The 18,862-nt window shown below is 34.5% G+C and overlaps 2 protein-coding genes across 4 annotated transcripts; both read right to left on the bottom strand.

Moving 5' to 3' along the window:
- Positions 1–236: 236 nt before the first annotated feature.
- On the bottom strand, positions 237–4,230 carry HKT1 (high-affinity K+ transporter 1). Its single transcript, XM_086664148.1, has 3 exons — positions 3,026–4,230; positions 1,429–1,647; positions 237–487 (listed from the first exon to the last, which is right to left on the bottom strand). Exons 1-3 carry the CDS (start codon positions 4,228–4,230, stop codon positions 274–276), a joined length of 1,638 nt encoding a protein of 545 aa, XP_086520274.1. The 3' UTR covers positions 237–273.
- A 7,861-nt stretch (positions 4,231–12,091) lies between these two features.
- On the bottom strand, positions 12,092–17,876 carry LOC147556298 (cation transporter HKT1;3-like). Of its 3 annotated transcripts, XM_086664247.1 has the most exons (4): positions 16,360–17,568; positions 15,940–16,014; positions 14,623–14,853; positions 12,092–12,460 (listed from the first exon to the last, which is right to left on the bottom strand). In XM_086664247.1, exons 1-4 carry the CDS (start codon positions 17,466–17,468, stop codon positions 12,247–12,249), a joined length of 1,629 nt encoding a protein of 542 aa, XP_086520373.1. In that variant the 5' UTR covers positions 17,469–17,568; the 3' UTR covers positions 12,092–12,246. The 3 variants fall into 3 exon arrangements, with proteins under 3 accessions (XP_086520373.1, XP_086520371.1, XP_086520372.1); XM_086664245.1 differs by lacking the exon at positions 15,940–16,014 and having other exon boundaries at positions 16,360–17,876; XM_086664246.1 differs by lacking the exons at positions 12,092–12,460; positions 15,940–16,014 and adding an exon at positions 13,163–13,918 and having other exon boundaries at positions 16,360–17,876.
- Between the last annotated feature and the right edge of the window lie 986 nt (positions 17,877–18,862).

Raw genomic sequence — 18,862 nt, 5'->3', positions numbered from 1 at the left:
TTTCTTCGACACTCGCTACTATGTACATACTAACATGCAAGCCTCTGTGCCGCCAATCTGTTACTGGTAAGTTTTAGACTGTTTCATCTTTTTTCATGACTTCTGAAATCTCGTCTCCTTCGAAAACTAAAATTTAATCGGTACATCCCGAAAATCGCTCTTTTATATTTGATTTCTTACTTGGAATATGCACAATTTTTGTTAATATGGTTTTTTTGGGTAGTCAGATATGTTGGTACGATGCCCATGTGTACACTAAATTGGAGTCATAGATCATTGATCTTTGGTAGAAGACATCTTCCAAGCTTTGCCACCATTCAAGTTGAATTTCTTTAGTCTTCCAAATAGCATAACAATGATGAGTATAACCTTCCCTGTGTTGCTCCATCTTCCTACAAACCCAAAAGCCATGTCTTTGCAATGCCCGTCTGGTTTCAGTTGTTTTTTGCAATTGTAACCCATTGTATATCCTACATTCCCATATGCCCTGCACAAACCATTCATATCCTCAGTTTCAAATCTATAATTGTAGTTTCACCCCTTTAAACCAAATCTATATTTGACAATAATGAGGGGGTTGAGAATGTGAGATAGATTGATCTTTTAAGCAATCCTAGTGTGGGACGACTAATACAATTATCACCTTGAGTTTGTTCATTACGCCTTGAATTCAACAGACGAAAGGTTTTGTTTTGGGGGAATGTTTTCAACATAGTATGAAGTTCTCTACATTTACTAAGTTTGAGTTCACATGTTTACTTTCCAGGCACACTTGTGATATGGTATTACGCGGCCGCCTGACATGGACAGTTCTAGAAAATTTTTTGAAATTAAAAATAGTAAGATGATTGAGTTTGGGCTTCGTAAAAACACTGCCTGACATGGACAGTTCTATGCAATTTTGAAATTGAAAAGAGTAGTAAGATGATTGAGTTTGGGCGGGATTTCGTAAAAGTAAAGAAGGTATTTAGTAAATTTGAAGATAAGTTTGGGAAGTATAATCTCAAAACCTGAAATTACTTTGGGAGGTATGTTATCTTAGTCAATTATGAAAGGGGTATATTCTGAAAAAGATATTTTCCTCACTTGTTATATATATATAATATATATTTATAAGATGTTATTTTCTTCTAGACAAGTCTGAATATGAATTAAGGTAGTCCACTATACTAGTCCTTCAGGCATTTTTTTTGGCTTATATATATATATATATATATATATATATATATATATATATATATATATATATTGTTGAAAGGCTTTTATATTGGTAAGAGTTTGTCAATTCATAGGATTTATTTCTCTTCAACAAAAGAAATTTTTTATGACCCATTAGGGCAGCTATTTTCGTTGGAACCAACATGGTTAACTGGTTACTACTAGTTCTCCTCTTTCATTATCACTAAAAGTAAAGGAAGAAAATCTTACGCAATAACTTCTATGGTGATATTGAATACATTGAAGTTGAGAGGATCGTCTTCAATATTCTTCCTTTCTACTAAGCAAATGAGTATGATAAATATAGCTAAATAAGATAGCTGCGAAAATAAGAGGTTATCAACTACCCGATCTTTCTTTTCCTGCCGACCTTCTAATGATTGTTCATCATTTTTAAGTGGGAAAAACGACATATAAGGCGGGAAAAACCTGTAAATAGAACAAATAAAATTATTACTCGCTCTACCTTTGAAACATTGCTACACATTGATTGTAAAATATGACAAGTAGTTCATTAAATTTATATTATTATTATTATATTTAATATTTGGAATTATAAATTGTTATTTTTAGGATACATGGTTAAGTACATATGTGGTACAAGTATGTAAATTAGTAGGATGATTGATCATGAATAATGTTGTTAAATAATGGCATTATTGAATTGAATTGGCTAGTTAATGTTTCAATGATTGGTCAACTCTCTCTATTTTTCTAATCCTAATTATTCTCATTTGAATTTGTAATATTCAAATAAAGTCATAACAATTTCATGATATATATTATTCTATTTTTTTTGAGAAGGTTAATTATTCTATTTTGTTCTTGATTTTAAGGGAAATAATTCATTTCATTAATACCATTATATGACTATGATGATTATAATTGAAATGAACCATTATAATAATGAATATAGATAGAAACTACTAATATAGTTATTTACCAATTTCAATAATGCAAAATAACAAAATAGCTAGTGAAGTTAACAAATTAAGTAATTTCATTTAAGATTCCATAGATTGGACCTTAATTTGAATTTGGATTGTGAAACGTTTCACAACTTGTAAATTAGTCTTTCCCTTTCATTTGTGACACCAACAAGTGACCTCCTCTATTTGAAAGGGTTGGGTTAGAACATGGTATCCCATGATCTTAACCTTTTACAATATTATTGCCATTATTGAACACATTAATATAAGAAGACCTAGGTTAATCTTCATTCAAATATTAAAATCTAAAATATTGGTACAACAAGATTTTGTTCCTTTCTATAAGATTTTTTTTTTCTAGAAACCTTATTTATTATAACTCTTTCCCTAAAACAATACAACAAGATTTATTTTTCGCAAAATTTATCCTTTTGCAATACTTGTTTAGTGTATTTAATCATTAATTCGAAAGCAGCATTTAGTTGTATAATTGTTGTAAGTTTGTAATATCAAGTAACTATGACTATATTAGTAGAACTGAACACCCAAATTCTCGAGCCAAAGCAATTCGAGACAAAGTTATCTAGATTTTCCTAGTACACAGAAATGTACTTGTTAAAATCCAATCACTAAAACCAGTTGTAGAATAATAAATGGAAATGTTAAACGGAAATGTTATGTGTAAAAAAGTTTTAACTTAATTTGTGATTGGTCGACCTATTTTCAGTAAAAGAACGGTTTAGATCATAATCAAACTTTCAACTCCTTTGTCTTTCAGTAAAAGTGAGTGGTAAGTCGCTAATTAAGTCAATGTTTTGCGGAAAATTGGCGTGATAAAAAAAGCCAACATATATATATATATATAGAGAGAGACTAACATCATAATGACGAATATCACCAAAATAGCAGGCGAGAGAGTCGAAAGATCAATGATGTTTTCACCAGAATGCCTTGTATTAACAGTCTGAAACAATGCAGCAACAATTTTCTGATAAGGGTTCATCCTATCCAAACCTTCTGAATTCCATTCCAATGTACAAAACAGTATGAATTGTACTAAGATGAAACCCATCACAGTTCCAACCAAATTTAGACATTGCTTAGTAGAAATCAACATATCATTAGCTGGGTACCCAAGATTGTTATCAGTTTTACTCATATACTTGAGTTCATCTCTCTTGCTAAACCTCCCTAAAAACCACAAAATAACCTTCAAACATGCTGGAAATAACGTGTTACCGAAGAGAACTTGAGGAATTAGAAGTAGTAGGAGACCTGAATTGTTTCGAAAAATAACCATGTTTTCATTAGTCGGAATGAAACCACAATTGGCGAATGTCGATACTATCGTGAACACAGAGAAGGTTTGGATGTTAAGACCTTTATCCTTTAGTACCTTGTTTGCATTTGGAGCAAGGTTCATGTAAATTGAAACTAATGTTGAACCAAGAATGAGAACCACTAAAAGATACACAAGGACAACATAACCTAAGTACTTAAAAGTTTTGTACTTTAACTCTAGTTCTGTACTTCTAGAGCTCTGTTGATTAACTCTAACTATAGTCGACTCAAACGAAGATAATCCATTACTTCTTAACCCTCCTAACTCGATTTCATCATCATAATCAACAATGACATTTTCCTGTTTTTGTTTCTTGATTAGTAACTTAGATTTCTCTAGTTGAATCTCAAGCATGTAAACAAAGACTTCACTTCCTAGTAACATTATAATGGTTAAAATAACAAGTTGGGTATTTGAGAAAACCTCCATTTCGACAGTGGACATGCTCGAAACAGTCGTTGCAGACATCGACGTGAAGAAAACATTAAGATCGTTAGGCCGATAAGAAGCTGGATAATCACTACTAGACCTTGGTTCTATAAGCCTTAAAACTAAGAAACCTAAGGTGGAAACAGACATGAAATAACAAAATTGAACCCAAAATGGGTTCAAATGAAAGACTAAGTATCCATATAGAGATTCCATTGAAGAAGCAACTGATTTACTTAGACAAGCTACTTTGATGCATGAACAGCTACAAAGATACTGGAATTTATTTCCAAAACAGTGTATGAGGTTCATCTTTCCTACTATATTTTAACACTAACCAATGAAAGAATAAGATGAAGTGAATTTGATTCTCAGGTTGAAGGGTTTTATAAAGGATTCTTAGAGCATAAAAGGGTTGTTTGAAGGATCTTTTTTAAGAAGAGGTGAAACCTAGCTAATTGTTTAAGTGTATTATTGTTTCTTATATTTATATATTTTGACTCCATCTTGTTTACGTGGCTTTGCATTACACGCTCACAGTTTTTTATGATCAGGAAATTAGGCCGAAGATCTAATTTTAAATTGTTTAAAATTAAAACAACTAGGGTATACCCAGGGGCGGATCTAGGATTTCCACTTAGGGGGTGCGGATTTATATACCTAAATATTTTTTTTTGCAAACACAATAATTAATAAAATACCTATATTCATTAATTATATTGACACATCAACGATTACAAACGCAATTGACCTCTACGAGAGTTCATATTTTGAAATGTTCGCATAATCGACTCATAGTCAATTTCTCTAAAAACTTTTTTTTCAATAAAGACTACTAAACTATCATTTAGCCACACATCACTCATCCCGTTTCTTAAGTGTGTTTTAACTAGCTTCATAGCTGAAAAAACTCTTTCAACAACGACAGTTGCAACTGATAAAGTTAGTGCTAAAGTGATAAGCAAATAAACTAAATGGTATGATTTATCCCTCTTAGTTTCCACCAATGTTCTAGCAAGAACTCCAATTCCATCTAAATTTGAGAAATCATCATTTTGCCTCATATGGTAAATGTAATTATCAAGCTGAGAAATAAGTAGCATAGTGTCAAGACTACTGAAATTTGACGGATAAAATTCAGCAAGACGCATCAACTTACTTTTGTCGAAAAAGACAAAATCTCTAGATGGACTCAAACATGCCATATAACAGAGCAACTCGGTATTCTTCTCAGTGAAACGACATTTAATTCTTGAAGTTGCATATCAATGTCGTTGTAATGTGTTGTTGATTCATCAAATTTATACAACTAATCCGAGCATCATAATGTTGACTTTTCATTTTGCCAACATGTTTCATTAACCGGTCAGGTTTTCTCCAACTATTCCAACCTCCATTAACAAAGGTATCTCGACCAACATTACCTTTTTCAGAAACATAACAAAACAAACAAAATGCAGCACCTTTTTCAACACTATATTCTAACCACTCTTGATGATCATTAAACCAAGACGGAATGAAACGCCTTCCATTATTGTCTTTTGGAAAATTATGGTCCTTTGGTTGAAATGGACCACGTTGTAACTAGTGTTTACGAATTTCATCTCTATATTTGGATTCATAACTTGAAATTGGTAGTCTAAGCCCCTGATCAATTGGTAAAGATGATAAATTAAATTCAAGAGAACTTACCAATGTCGGAGTCGGTTCTACTGTTGGAGTCGGTCCCTGTGTTAGAATGGAAAATAACGTTGGAGTCGAGTTCGGAACTTCTGGTGTTGAACTTGGTGAACCTGAAGAAAATTTTCTTTTAAAATACCTTTCCATAGTAGCTAGTTGAACTTGAATACTTGATTAGATGAATAAGAAGAAGAAGTAGTGTAGCAGAGAAGAAGTGATTTTGATGTGGTTTGAGATGAAAAATGAGATATATATATATATATATATTTGTAGAAAATTGTGTAGTTGAATGGTTGGGTAGATGAATTGAAGTTTTTAGGGGTTTTTTAGGGTAGATGAATTGAAATTTGTGGGAGTTTAGGGTATTTGAATTGATTTTATATAGGTTGGTAGTTGAATTTATTATATTTCAAAAATAAAACAAAAGATGTGGGAGGCTAGTTTCGAACCCTTGCCATTCATGTACCCTTCCGTCCAAAACACCATCCATGTCTCTATTAGGCCACACTCTAATTTTGTTATGTCCATACACGCTCGGTTTGACATACACTTAAAGACGCATCCATTTCAAGAAAAAATTATTACTACTACTACATTTTTTTTCGGGAGGATCGAGGGGGTGCCGTCGCACCCCCATGGCTCCGCTGAATACCCAAATTTTGAGTCAACCAGTCAGACCTGCGGGGCCGATGACATAGGTTTGGGTGATGAGGGTTTACGAAAGAGAAGACTATATTTTAGTTCAATAATAGATTCTAGCTGTCCTTTTCTTTAATTGTTAATCGACCCAAATTACCATAACTATTTAAAAGAAATGGGATATAGGAATTTATAAATGGCTGGCCATTTTTTCTAGAAAGCAATTCGTCTTATGTATACATTACAATTGAGTTCGTTTGTAACAAAATACTCCGGAACCGTTTTTATACTTTATTTTTAACTTAAAAAATGTTTAACTCTTATCTTACAAGTCTGATTTCGACAAAACTTTTATGTTAATCACTAAATTTTTATTATCTTTCACGCAATATCTACTTTTTTTTTTACTTTTGCAGAATAGCTATTTGCAGAAGTTTCTTTAGCAAAACTTTTAATTTTGCAAATGATAGTTTGCAGATTTTTTTTTGCAAACACCAACATTGGAGAACTATTATTATTTGCAAGGAGATAGGTTGCGACCGTTCTTCATTGAAAATAAATATTTGCAAGCACTTTACTTTTGCAAATAATTATTTGTAGAAATCATAAAGACGATAAAGAAAAACAATTGAATTCTTGAAAAATTATTTCTACAAATATAAACTGGGCGTTGCTAAAAGCAAATAGGAAGAGGGGTCTTAGTGGTTGGGGCTATAAGTCCACAAGACGAAAATATCAAATCCGAAGGCGTCAGAAACTAATAAAGCATCTGGCTACATAACGGAAAACCCTTAATGCTGATAAGTCAAAACTCTATAGGTCTGGAATGTGTCAAAAGAAAAAAAAAAGACACCAGACTTCTGTACAAACAGGCTGGACAGTTCGAAACTTGTCAGGTGCAGATGGGGACCAGTTCGAATACGTAACCCAAATTCTGTTTTTTGTACACGACAATATACATTACCTATTTAAACGTCAAATATTGGGTTGGGGAATATTTATATACCTCATTACAATCTTCTCCTTGTGCGAAAAATCGCTTAGGAAATGTCACTCTAATGTAGATCCAATATTTTTGAAACCCCATTATCCATGGTTATTTTCTTGTTAAAGTATGTTAAAACACAACTTAATATTGATTATTCCGTGTAGACTGTAGTTGAGTTGTCGCCGATGAGTGTAGGTGCCGGAGAATATCGGTGGTAATGGACCTTTACTTAAGGATTTGAAAAGAAATGTTGTATAGGTTTTTCTTGGAAGAAGAAATTAAAAGATAAAATAAAATAAATAGTTAACAAAATCTTTTGTTTCTATTCGATTTTGTACATGTCATTAGACGAATCTAATTTAAAGATATTTTTGTTCCTGATTTTATGATAGGAAACATTTATGTCTTCATCTTTTTAGCTATTTCAGCAAGGTCGATATTTTGGGGGAAAAAAATTTTGGGTACAAAATTTTATAAGGTGGAGAAATCAGATTTTCAACCAAACACACCCTTCTTCTAACGTCGTTTAGAATCGTCACCGACCGACTCTCTGCCGACGACCCCCGCCGGGTTTTTTCTCTTTTATCTCTTCTCATCTTCATCTTTCACTCTCTCCACCCCTTTATATGTCTTTCTCTCTCCCTCTAAGTTCAGACAAAGGGGAGGGCCCCTTCACTAGAATATATAGAAGAATGAGAAGAAAAAAGAGAGAGATGTGAGAAAAGAAAAAGGGAATTAAGAAGAGAGAGAGAGCGAAAAGAAATTACAGAGGGAGAGAGAGAGAGTGAGTGAGTGAGAGAAAGAGATAAGAGAATGTGGTGATGGCCGAAGTTGGTGGTGGTGGGAGGGAAAGAAGAAACTGGAAAATATTAAGATTGGGTGGGTGTTTGGAGTAGAACAAAAGAGTACAAACCTTTTTTCGCTTAAAAGTTTGTGCCCCCAAAAATTTCTTTGGTTCCCCGAAGCTGTGGCCTTTAGCATTTGGTTCTATGTTACACTCGTTTTCGCCTCTAATTTGTGATCAACTCACCGTTTTGGTCCCAATAAGTGTCTATCATCTCTATTTGACCCTTTTGAGCATTTTTTTTTAAATTTTCCCTAGAAATATCCCTTAGGGGCCAAAATGGAATTAATTCTAAATAGAAAAATCTTAAAACATCTATTTCTACCTCATCTCTCTCTATCTCTCTCTATCTCTCCCTATCTCTTCTATCTCCCCCATTTCATTACTTCTCACCTCCACTTCATCTCTCCCTCTTGCCACCTCATCCTTCTTCTCCGACAAAGACTCGCCGACCGGTAATTTCAAGCAGGTGACCTGCAACCCAACAAAAATGCATCATCTATTACTAGGGGGACCAATCTTGTGATCTAATTGTTGTTCCTCTGGTTATGGGTTGAGTTCACTTGATCTCAGCCTTGTCTTGATTAAGACAGAGTTTGGGTTGAAGTAGGGAACTTTCTTTCTCTAAGTTTTAGATAAATAAACGATAAGCGAATACTGACTTTATCAGTAATTCATTCTTTCGGATTAACCGAGATAGAAAAAGGATAATGGAGTCGAGTCGAGAATAAATTCTCTTTCCTTAAGACATTTTACATCCCCGTAGCAGTACCAATCGTTAGGGTGTATGCCTTCGGTATACAACGACAATCCTTTTAGAATTTAAGACGGTACTTCTATATTCTAAAAGCGGGCGAACCTACGTAAATATTATGAGCTTTTGATTGAGGCGAATAGATCTTCTAGACACTCGAATACTTCTCTCTTCATTTTCCATATATATTAGAATACTTCCCAATCAGATTATATTCCAGATACCCCAGAATACTGATTGTTAGAAGAGAAGAGAAGAAGAGAATGACTTGGATCTTCTAGACGCTTTAAGATTATCACTTCACTCTAAACTTCTTTCTTCCTTTTTCTAGATATACTAGAGTACTTCCCAATCAGATACTGTTTGTTTGAAGAGTTTTTAGATATACTAGAATACTTCCCAATCAGATACTGATTGTTAGAAGAGAAGAGAAGAAGAGAATGAATTGATTGAGAATTGGAATGGTTTTGGGTTGTTTATATAGGAATCGAATAGGCATAAATGTTATTTGGGATCAAGAGACACGACTGTTCAAAGTGAAGGACTAAATCTGAATTTTTGGGCCAAGTTATAGTCGGTTAAAGTCTGAGCCGTTAGATCGAGCTAATAAACACGGAGGGAACGCCCACCCTAGGATCATGCTCGAATCCTTCCCAACACACACGCTTGATGGCCGTTAGATGAAGATCTCAACCTATCCCGAATTGTGACCGATGCGGAGGTGATGCAGACCGTTGGATCTCGCGGATCTAACGCTTTTGGTCGCGTCCCACCTTTGTCCCGAAGCATAGCAACTGCGACCGTTAGATCTAGCGTATTCCCGCGGAATGAACGCCATCCGTCTGATGAGGACGTGCTTGCTTCGCCCAGATGGCCCCAATCTAACTTGTCCTCTTTACCGTTTACTCTCTAAATTAACCGAATTACGTACAAACTTCAAACTTAATTTCTCATTTACCCGGAATCGGATTCAAGTGATTCTTGGCTCTAAGTTTAAGAGCTCGACGAGACGAACGCAATGACACATTCCGTTTCTGAGTTTGACGAGTCAGGTCGAGCCAAAATCGACTCTAATTCCAACAATAATTTGGTGATCATGTACGATTTTTATGTAACATAGACGGTGTAGTCTCTAAAAAAGTCTTCCAAGATGCCTAGCTCGATAGGAAGCTAGTATCCAATAGATACTCCTTGTTTCGGTATTCTATACATCTCTATTATGGAATTTACAAAGAAAATCAACACCCCAGAGTTGAAGTGATTACTAATTTGGTTTCCACCCTTGACATCCTAAGTTCTAGACACGGCATCATACTTCTTAAAATAAGCAATTACTAAAAGTATTGAATTTGATGCATCTAGTATTTTTTTTTTTTGAAAGAAACCATTTTTCATTCATAAGTGATTATATCACAATGTTACATGGATGATCATAATTATTTCTCTCCTCTGAAAACTTAGTATTCTAATAATATATTGGATACAACGTAACACTACACAATCATACCCTTTTGATGTTCAACAAAATACTGTTTTTAATGCAAGCCTATTACATGCTATGTTTTATGATACATAGACACAACACGTAATGAACTTCAATAATCAACAATTAGAAATTCTCAATCCTATAATAATTATTGGAAGAATATGTTGGTTAGGTTAAAGGGACTTAATGACCAAATTAGATTATCCAAACACGGATCATACGCGCAATGCATTAAAATAGTTTTGATGAGAGAGAGTACGAAAAAATTATGGATTTTTCTATCAATTTATTAAGCTTAAACTCTCAATAAAGAGAGGATTAAGACATTGAATTAGAAAATACCCAATCATGTTGGGGCAAAGAATGATTAGTAGCATCAAACAAGCTTGTCCTGTCACTCTTTTTTTTGTTCATTACCTCTTTAGGTACCACGTGGGGCGGTATTGTACCGTAATGCATTATTCCGTGCATAGTGCATTTAGGAGTACTTTAAAAAGAGGGAGAGACATATAATTTCAGTTGATAAATCTTCAACTTCGAAAAAATAATAAGAAAATTGCTGAATAACTTAATTAACTAAATTAATTAAATAAATACAATTTGTAGAGAAACGTCAAATTTCCTAAACCTAAACTGTTAATATTAGAATTTGTAAATAAAACAAAAGACACTTGAGCCTAGAATCCATATAGGGTTTTGTCAACAACTGATATCTTAGTCGGTAGTGTTGTTCTTCTGTATTATGAAAAACCAAAAATCTGGTATTTCTGTTTTAATAAAAACAGGGATACAATTTTAGAGTGTTTTTTTTTTTATGAAGTTAATTCAGAGATAATTTTATGTCTAAAATTATGACTGTTCCTGCAATTGATTAGAAGGAAAAAAAATATAATTTAAAACAGAGATTAGAAGGTTAGAGAGAGAAAGCCGAGTCCAGTTGTCTCTTTCCCTAAGACGGTTTTTTTTTTGGAATTTTTCCCTAAGACAGTTAACACCCTAGTATTAGTACCAAAACCAGTAAGATGTTCGTCTCCTAGGATACAACGGCTATACCTTTCAGGATGACGACTAAGAGTATTTCGTTTTTCTGAAAGTGTGCGAACTTCGAACAAGCAGTAAGAATGACAGATGAAATTTGTAACAAAAAAACGTATAAATTCTGTGAGCAACAATTGAACTGAACGTTCCAAAGGCATCTTGCAGGAATCGAACCTACGTGCCGATTTTAAAAATTTGTAACAAAAAAATGAATATTGTAAGTTATATAATAACATAACATAAATAAACATACCCTATATATCAAATATACGGAGAGAAGTGGGGATGAGGTGAGAGAGAGTGGACGAGTGGTGGTCGCTGATGGGATGAGCGGTTGTGGCCTTGTAAGGTAGATCTTGGCTTCTGGCTGTCTGGGCCTCTTTCACGGTGGTGGGTTGTTGATAAAGATTTGGGAAGAAATAGAAGGAGAGGGAAATAGAACTTGGGAACTGGGAGCCTAATACTAAAATTAAGTTATAAATGGTCAACAACAGGTGGGTTGGACTGGTGTGAGGGCCTTTAAACTCTTGTTTTAAAATGTGACCTCTCTCGTCTTGTTTTAAAACTTTTGGAGACCCTTAAAGTCTATCTGCAAGAGTTACATGACGTGAAAGACCTTTAAAATCTATCACTAAAATGTAGCCCCTACCATGTGGTGGTCCAAAAAAAATGTGGTGGTCCAAAAGGAGGTTTTGTCTTGGGCTCAGGGCTGCCCTGACCAAAATTATGATGCTGCCGCAAAACTTGAAAGCTAAAGTTTATATAATTCTTATAGAAATGATTAGCAAACTGGTTAAATAGTTTTACACTCTAATACTAGCATAATTGTACAAGAAAACTTAAAGATTTGCACTCATATTCTATACAAATTATGAGAACTTCTCTTGGACCACAAGTATTTAATCACATATTTTGGTAGAGTTCCTCCAAGCTTTGCCTCCATTGATGTTAAACTTCTTAAGTCTCCCAAAAAACATGACCAAGATTAGCATTACCTTCCCCATGTTGCTCCATTTCCCAACAAATCCATACATCATATCTTCACACTTACTATCACTCTTCAGTCGCCTCTTACAGCTGTAACCTGCCGTGAACCCTACGTTTCCATATGCACTACAAATACAACATCAATGTCTCAAATATTAGAATTAGGGTTATAATTTTGTGACTTAAATTACTAGATATTACAATAACTAGGGTTAGGGGTTCAAATTTTCGATAGTTGTTCGTGTAGAAAATAAGGAGGTTGTCTTTTTTTTGTTGAAGACGAGGTTGTTTGAATAGGAACACTTCTTTTTTTAATTGTTTTTGTGGATCCATCAGTAAAATAAAATAGATCTTTCCTCTAGAAAGAGCTAATAAAAGAATTTCATTATATCCTTTCTAAGATCGTTCTATTTTGTCTAGTCCTTCGTATTGTAGGCGTAAACAGTACATGAATACAGTACATTGTATTTCTCTTTTTGCTATTCAAATGCAAAAAAAAAAAAAAAATCTTTGAATTATCGTATGAATTATCTTGGATGACTATGTGGACTAAATTTCAATTAGTCCCAAGAGTCCGCACCTTCATATGGAGAATCTTACACGATGCTCTACCAACAAAAATGCGAACTTTAAAGTTTAACCCACAAATATCCATGAAGTACTCAATTTGTGAGGAGGAGGATGAAAATATCGATCACTTATTCCGTACATGTAGAAAGGCAAGGGAGACATGGATGTGTTCTCCATTATGTGTAAGGATTGATGGAGATGATGATGTTAAAACACTACTATGCAAGTGAATGATGAGTAATGAAGATGAGAAGGTTATCGTATTGAGATTATATGTTATGTGGGCTTTATGGAAAGCACGTAACAAATGTACCTTTGAGAAGATACAACCGGACAGCTATAGAATAATACAAGATGCTCAAACAATGCTGCATGATTTCTCGATTTATAACCCCACTAGAGATATACAAGAAGAGACGTTACCAAGACAACAAGAACGGTTTTGGTCTCCTCCCAACTCAGACTTACTTAAAATAAATTGTGATGCAGCTTTTGAGAATGGAAAAGCAAGGGTGGCAGCTATATGTCGAAATAGCAAAGGAGAGTTTGTAATGGCTGCTGTGAGAAGTTGTATAGCTTCAATGGCAATGGAGGCTGAAGCTAGGGGAACACAGTTGGCTGTATATTTGGCGAAACAAATTCCTGAGTATGGATGTATCATTGAAGGAGATGCCTTAACTATTATAAAAGCTTGTCTGGATCACCCGGATAACGCACCATGGAGAACCCGAGCTATTATTACTGATATTCAAGATGATTCGGCGGAACTTCAAAAAGTGGAATTCAAGTATTGTCCTCGAGAAGAAAATAATGTCGCTCATTCATTAGCGAAATTCAATTTTAAGCTCAATTTAAATCAAACTATGGAGACGTATGAGACTCCGAATTGCATTGTAAGCTTGTTGGCGGCAGATTTAGCCAACACTAATTTTTGCTCGAGTAGTTAATATATAAGGCAATGGCCTCAATTCATCAAAAAAAAAAGTACCTCTTATTAATGACTGTTCCGGTGACCTGAAATAGAGTAATACTAACACGTTCCATATAAGAAATGAAATAGTTACATCTAGACAATTATAATTACTTTTTCTAGATATCAAATGAGAAGTAGGAAGAGATAGGACACGTTTAAAAATGAGAGTAAAGATAGTCATGAAGTCATGTTGACACGTGATTTTGTGGATAACACCATGACATCCACTAATGTCAAACAAAATAGACAATCTCTAATTTTCCGTCTAAGAAATAGAATCTCAGATGTGACTTAATGCGGGACTCTGGTGCATAGGCCTCACTTGTCTCTAAATGGTCGTCGACCTATCTCACCCCCAAGAGCTAGCTAAACAGGTGAGACTTTCTCTCAAAATTACGAAGTGAAACAAATGTGGGATTGAGACCGTCAATCTTTCTCTCACAGATTATCTTCTCCTCTATAATGTACCTGAAAGACGTCTGTGAACAGGGCTCTGATACATTTCGTGGACGTGCCCAAGTGGTGTCATGTTTATGTCACCTCAACAGACAGGTCAAGGGTTGAGGTTTTCCTCACACTTATAAAGTGATGACCACTCCTCTACATCCAATGTGGGACTAAAAACAACACTCAGTCACACAAGATAATGGAAATTTTTGTGTGAATGATGCTCTCAGACGTTTTTTGGCGATCTTTAAATTAAGAACTAAATCAAAGAGAGAAAGCTGGTTAAAGAAAATCTCACCTAATTACTTCAATGGTGATATTTAAAAGGTTGAAGTTGAGAGGATCATCCTTGAGCTTCTTCCTCTCTATGATGCAAATCACAGTTATAAAGATAACCAGATAACTTAACTGTGATAATAGAAGATTTTGAATGACTAGTTCTCCTCTTTTCATCTTCCCTTTGTCACTTTTATATGGAGACTGTTCATCATTTTCCAGTGGCAGAAATGTAAAAGAAGGTGGTAGGTACCTGTAAATCAACCAATATTATGTACATGGAGAGTTAAGCTCATTCCAAATGGTAAAATGTAAGGATGGAAAAAAAAGCCAAGAATCTGAAAAATGGAGACCCGAATTCACTATAATCCAACGACACCAGAATCCCGAGACAGGTTCAACCTGACCGACCTAATGTAATAAACGAGTTAGGTTCGGGTTTGGAAATGGTACATGGCATCTCTCCCAATCCCAAGTTGTTAGTAACCCTATTGTCGATTAGAAGAACTTTACTACACATTTTTACGAAATTAATGAGCAAAACTAGCTATATTCTAAGTCAATGTGAGATAAAAGTTTTTTCAATTTTAACCTAAAAGTAAGTCGTAAGTCAAAAAAATCCTAGATTGAGCTAATTCTGGGTTAAAGATAGGTCATTTTGACTGAAGTTGGTCAAAATAGCCAACAAACAAATGTTGTCAAGATTTGTGTCACGCTGTGAAAAGAAAAATTCCTCTGTTGTGTAGTGAATTGGGCATTAGTTTCTTCGTAAATTTTTGACTCCCCGAATTGATAGTTGTTTGTGCCTTATTGGTTTGGGAGCGCTAAATTTTGGTGACATGAGGGTGCTGGACACCAATTTTTTATAAACTACCCGTCTAAGTCCGCCTGATAATTTTAATGGATGTAGACTTGGGAAAATCCGACCGCCGTGTCCCGATAAGAGAGTAAATCCACGGTCACCCGACCTGCCGCGATTCCTACCCACAAAAATATATATGGTTCTCCACTAGAGGGAATAAGATTCTCATTATTTGCAAAAAAAAAGTGTAGCTATGGCTCTCCACAAGAGAGAATAAGGTTCTCATTTAATGGACGTAGACTTTCAAAATACGAGCGCCCTCTCCCGATTAGGGAGTAAATCGACGATCACCTGATCTGCCCCCCGATTCCTACCCACAAAAAATATATATGGTTCTCCACCTCAGAGAAAAAAATTCTCATTATTTGCACAAAGATGTATATTGGTAAGAAAAATCGATCAGGGAATTTAACACACACTAAGGCTATATGATATCACAAGTACACCTAACAATACCATGTGGTTTGTATAACTTACAAAACACATGTATATGTCAACATCTTTTGATGTAGTGGTTGGGCACCTGCTCTGAAACTCGAAGATCCAGATTCACTTCTCAATGGAAGTAGAAAATCATGATTTATCAAACTTACTTCCTTAAAGATATAATAAACCAAAGATAGGAATAAATGGACTTTACTCTCCACACAATACCTATAAAGTCTTTAGATGGCCTTTAGGCCAAATGTCTTTAGGCCAAAATCTCTTTAGGTGAGTATATATATATATATATATATATATATAATATCTTTATGCATGGCTGGGAGAAGTACTAAGTGACAGTGAGGGAAAATATAAACTACCTATCTAGGGGCACCTCTATTCATGGCCAATTGATTCTAAGGTTGGATATTCATGAACTTAATATTGTGGTACGAAAATTAGAGTCATACTAACATCGTAACAACGTATATCACCAAAATAGCTGTCGAGAGGGTCGAAAGATCGACGATGTTTTCACCGGAATGCCTAGAATTAACCGTTTGAAACAAGGCAGCAACAATTTTCTGATAAGGATTCATCCCATCCAAACCTTCTGAATTCCACTCCAATGAACAAAACAGTATGAATTGTACTAATATGAACCCAATTACAGTTGCAACCAAATATAGAGATTGCCTAGCAGAAATCAGCATATCATTAGATGGGTACCCAAGATTGTGATCAGTTTTACTCATATACTTGAGTTGATCTCTCTTGCTAAACCTCTCTAAAAACCACAAAATAACCTTCAAACACGCCGGAAATAACGTGTTACCGAAGAGAACTTGAGGAATTAGAAGTAGTACGAGACCCGAATTATTCCGAAAAATAACCATGTTTTCATTAGTGGGAACGAAACCACAATTGGCGAATGTCGAAATTATTATAAATGCAGAGAATGTTTCGAGCTTAATACCTTTCTTCTTGAGTACCTCATTTGCACTTGGAACAACACTCATGTAAATCCAAACCAATGTAAAACCAAGAACAAGAACTACTAAAAGATACCCTAAAACTACATAACCTAAGTACCTTACTGAATTGTACTTAAGATCCTCATGACTACTAATACTTTTATTGTGGTTACCGCCTACCGAGTCGATCGCTTCATATGCACTAACAGTAAGATTCATTGTTCTATTAGTATTTTGGGACGAAAACGATGTAATATCTTTGGGCAAGTCTCCTAACTCAATTTGATAGTCTCCTAGCTCAGTTTGATCATTATGGAGGACAACGTCAAAGGGTTCGTTTACATGTTTTTTTCTCCTAATGAAGAACAACTTACCCTTTTCTAATTGAAGTTCAATCATAGACAAGAACACTTCACCACCTAATAACATTAGAATGGTTAGAACCCAAAGTTGGGTATCAGAAAATACTTCCATCTCCACTGTGGACATGCTCGAAACCGTCGTTGCAGACACTGATGTAAAGAAACTGTCAAGCAAGCTAGGCTTAACATGATTAGGTTTTGGTTTTAAAACAATTAAAAAAACAAAACCTATGACTGAGACAAACATGAAATAACAAAGTTGAAACCAAAATGGTTTCACCCTAAAACTTAGATACTCTAGGGTTTGACTACAAAGATGTTCTAGTTTCTTCCCAACCACTTGCAAATGCTTCTCCATAACTCTTACTAGATGATGAAGGTACTCATAAGTAAGAGATATAATATAAAGGTGTATATAAAGGGGAGGTAGGTTCTTATTCCTGTTGAAGCGCATAAAGTTTTCTATAGCATTATACTTCTGATGTGAGAGGCATCAGTGTACAGACAGATAGATCCCAACACTTGGAATTAATTTTTGTTATGGGGATAATCTTTTGCAAATCTTCTCTCAGAAGAAATAGTAAGAGCTACTAAGAGATAAACTAAGAGAATAGAGGGGGAAGAGAGAGAGAGAGAGAAAAAAAAAAACTTGCATGAAAAGATAGATTAGGTTAATTAGTATATCTTCCAGCATGTAGTGCTACAAAATCTACTTTAGAGAGACCAGTTAATTAATTAGTCTAGATTTAAAGTTCATGTAAGTGTGGCTTATCTAATAAACAAATAACATTTTCAATATCTTGATATCTTTTGAGTCCATGGGAAGGGGGTATTTGACATTAGGTCAATGGATCAAAAGGTGAGTTTATGTTTGATATCACATAAATAATTCCATGAAAATAAAAGATTTTCATGAAAGTCTTTCATGGAAGGTCTTCCTGGAATATATTCGGTGAAAATAAGAGTTCCTTCATTTGGTTGTCATTTATTATTCCGTGGAATTATAAATTCTATTATTTGATTGAAACCTAAATTCCACGAATATAATATTCAATTAAAATTTTTATTTGCCCCTTGTGTAGTCAAAATGACATTCTTACCCTATGTGGTCAAAATGACATTCTTACCCTATGTACCCTATGTGGTCAAAATGACAATGTTTTTATAAGTCAAATAACATTGTTACCCTATCTTGCAAAAATGACATTACCCTTACGTCGCCAAAATGATATTTTTACTTTACGATGTCCAAAAATGAGATTACCATTATGCCTCAAAATGACAATTTTATCGTTATGTTGTCATTTCTGTACTATAAGAGGATAACAATGTCATTTTCAAAATATTAGTGTAAACTATCAATTTGGTATCATAGAAGGGTAACATTGTAATTTTGAAAAATACTAAAATGTCATTCTGACAACATAGGGGTAAACATGTCATTTTGGTATTATATGATGACAAAAATATCATTTGCCAACCTATTATATAAAACAGGATGGTGAGCGCTGACTGGGACAAAACCAACTACACACTAATAGACAAACATCGAGAAATCTGATCGTTCGTTTCGATTTAGCACGATCTCATCCTTTACACAAACAAAAAGATAAATTCAACCGTCCGTTTTGGACCAGATCG

This window comes from Eschscholzia californica, unplaced genomic scaffold (genome assembly GCF_041429995.1).
Source record: "Eschscholzia californica isolate CP2 unplaced genomic scaffold, dmEscCali1.0.p SCAF_2, whole genome shotgun sequence".
In the NCBI taxonomy this organism is placed as follows: Eukaryota; Viridiplantae; Streptophyta; class Magnoliopsida; order Ranunculales; family Papaveraceae; genus Eschscholzia; species Eschscholzia californica.
This window is presented reverse-complemented; position numbering and strand designations above follow the sequence as displayed.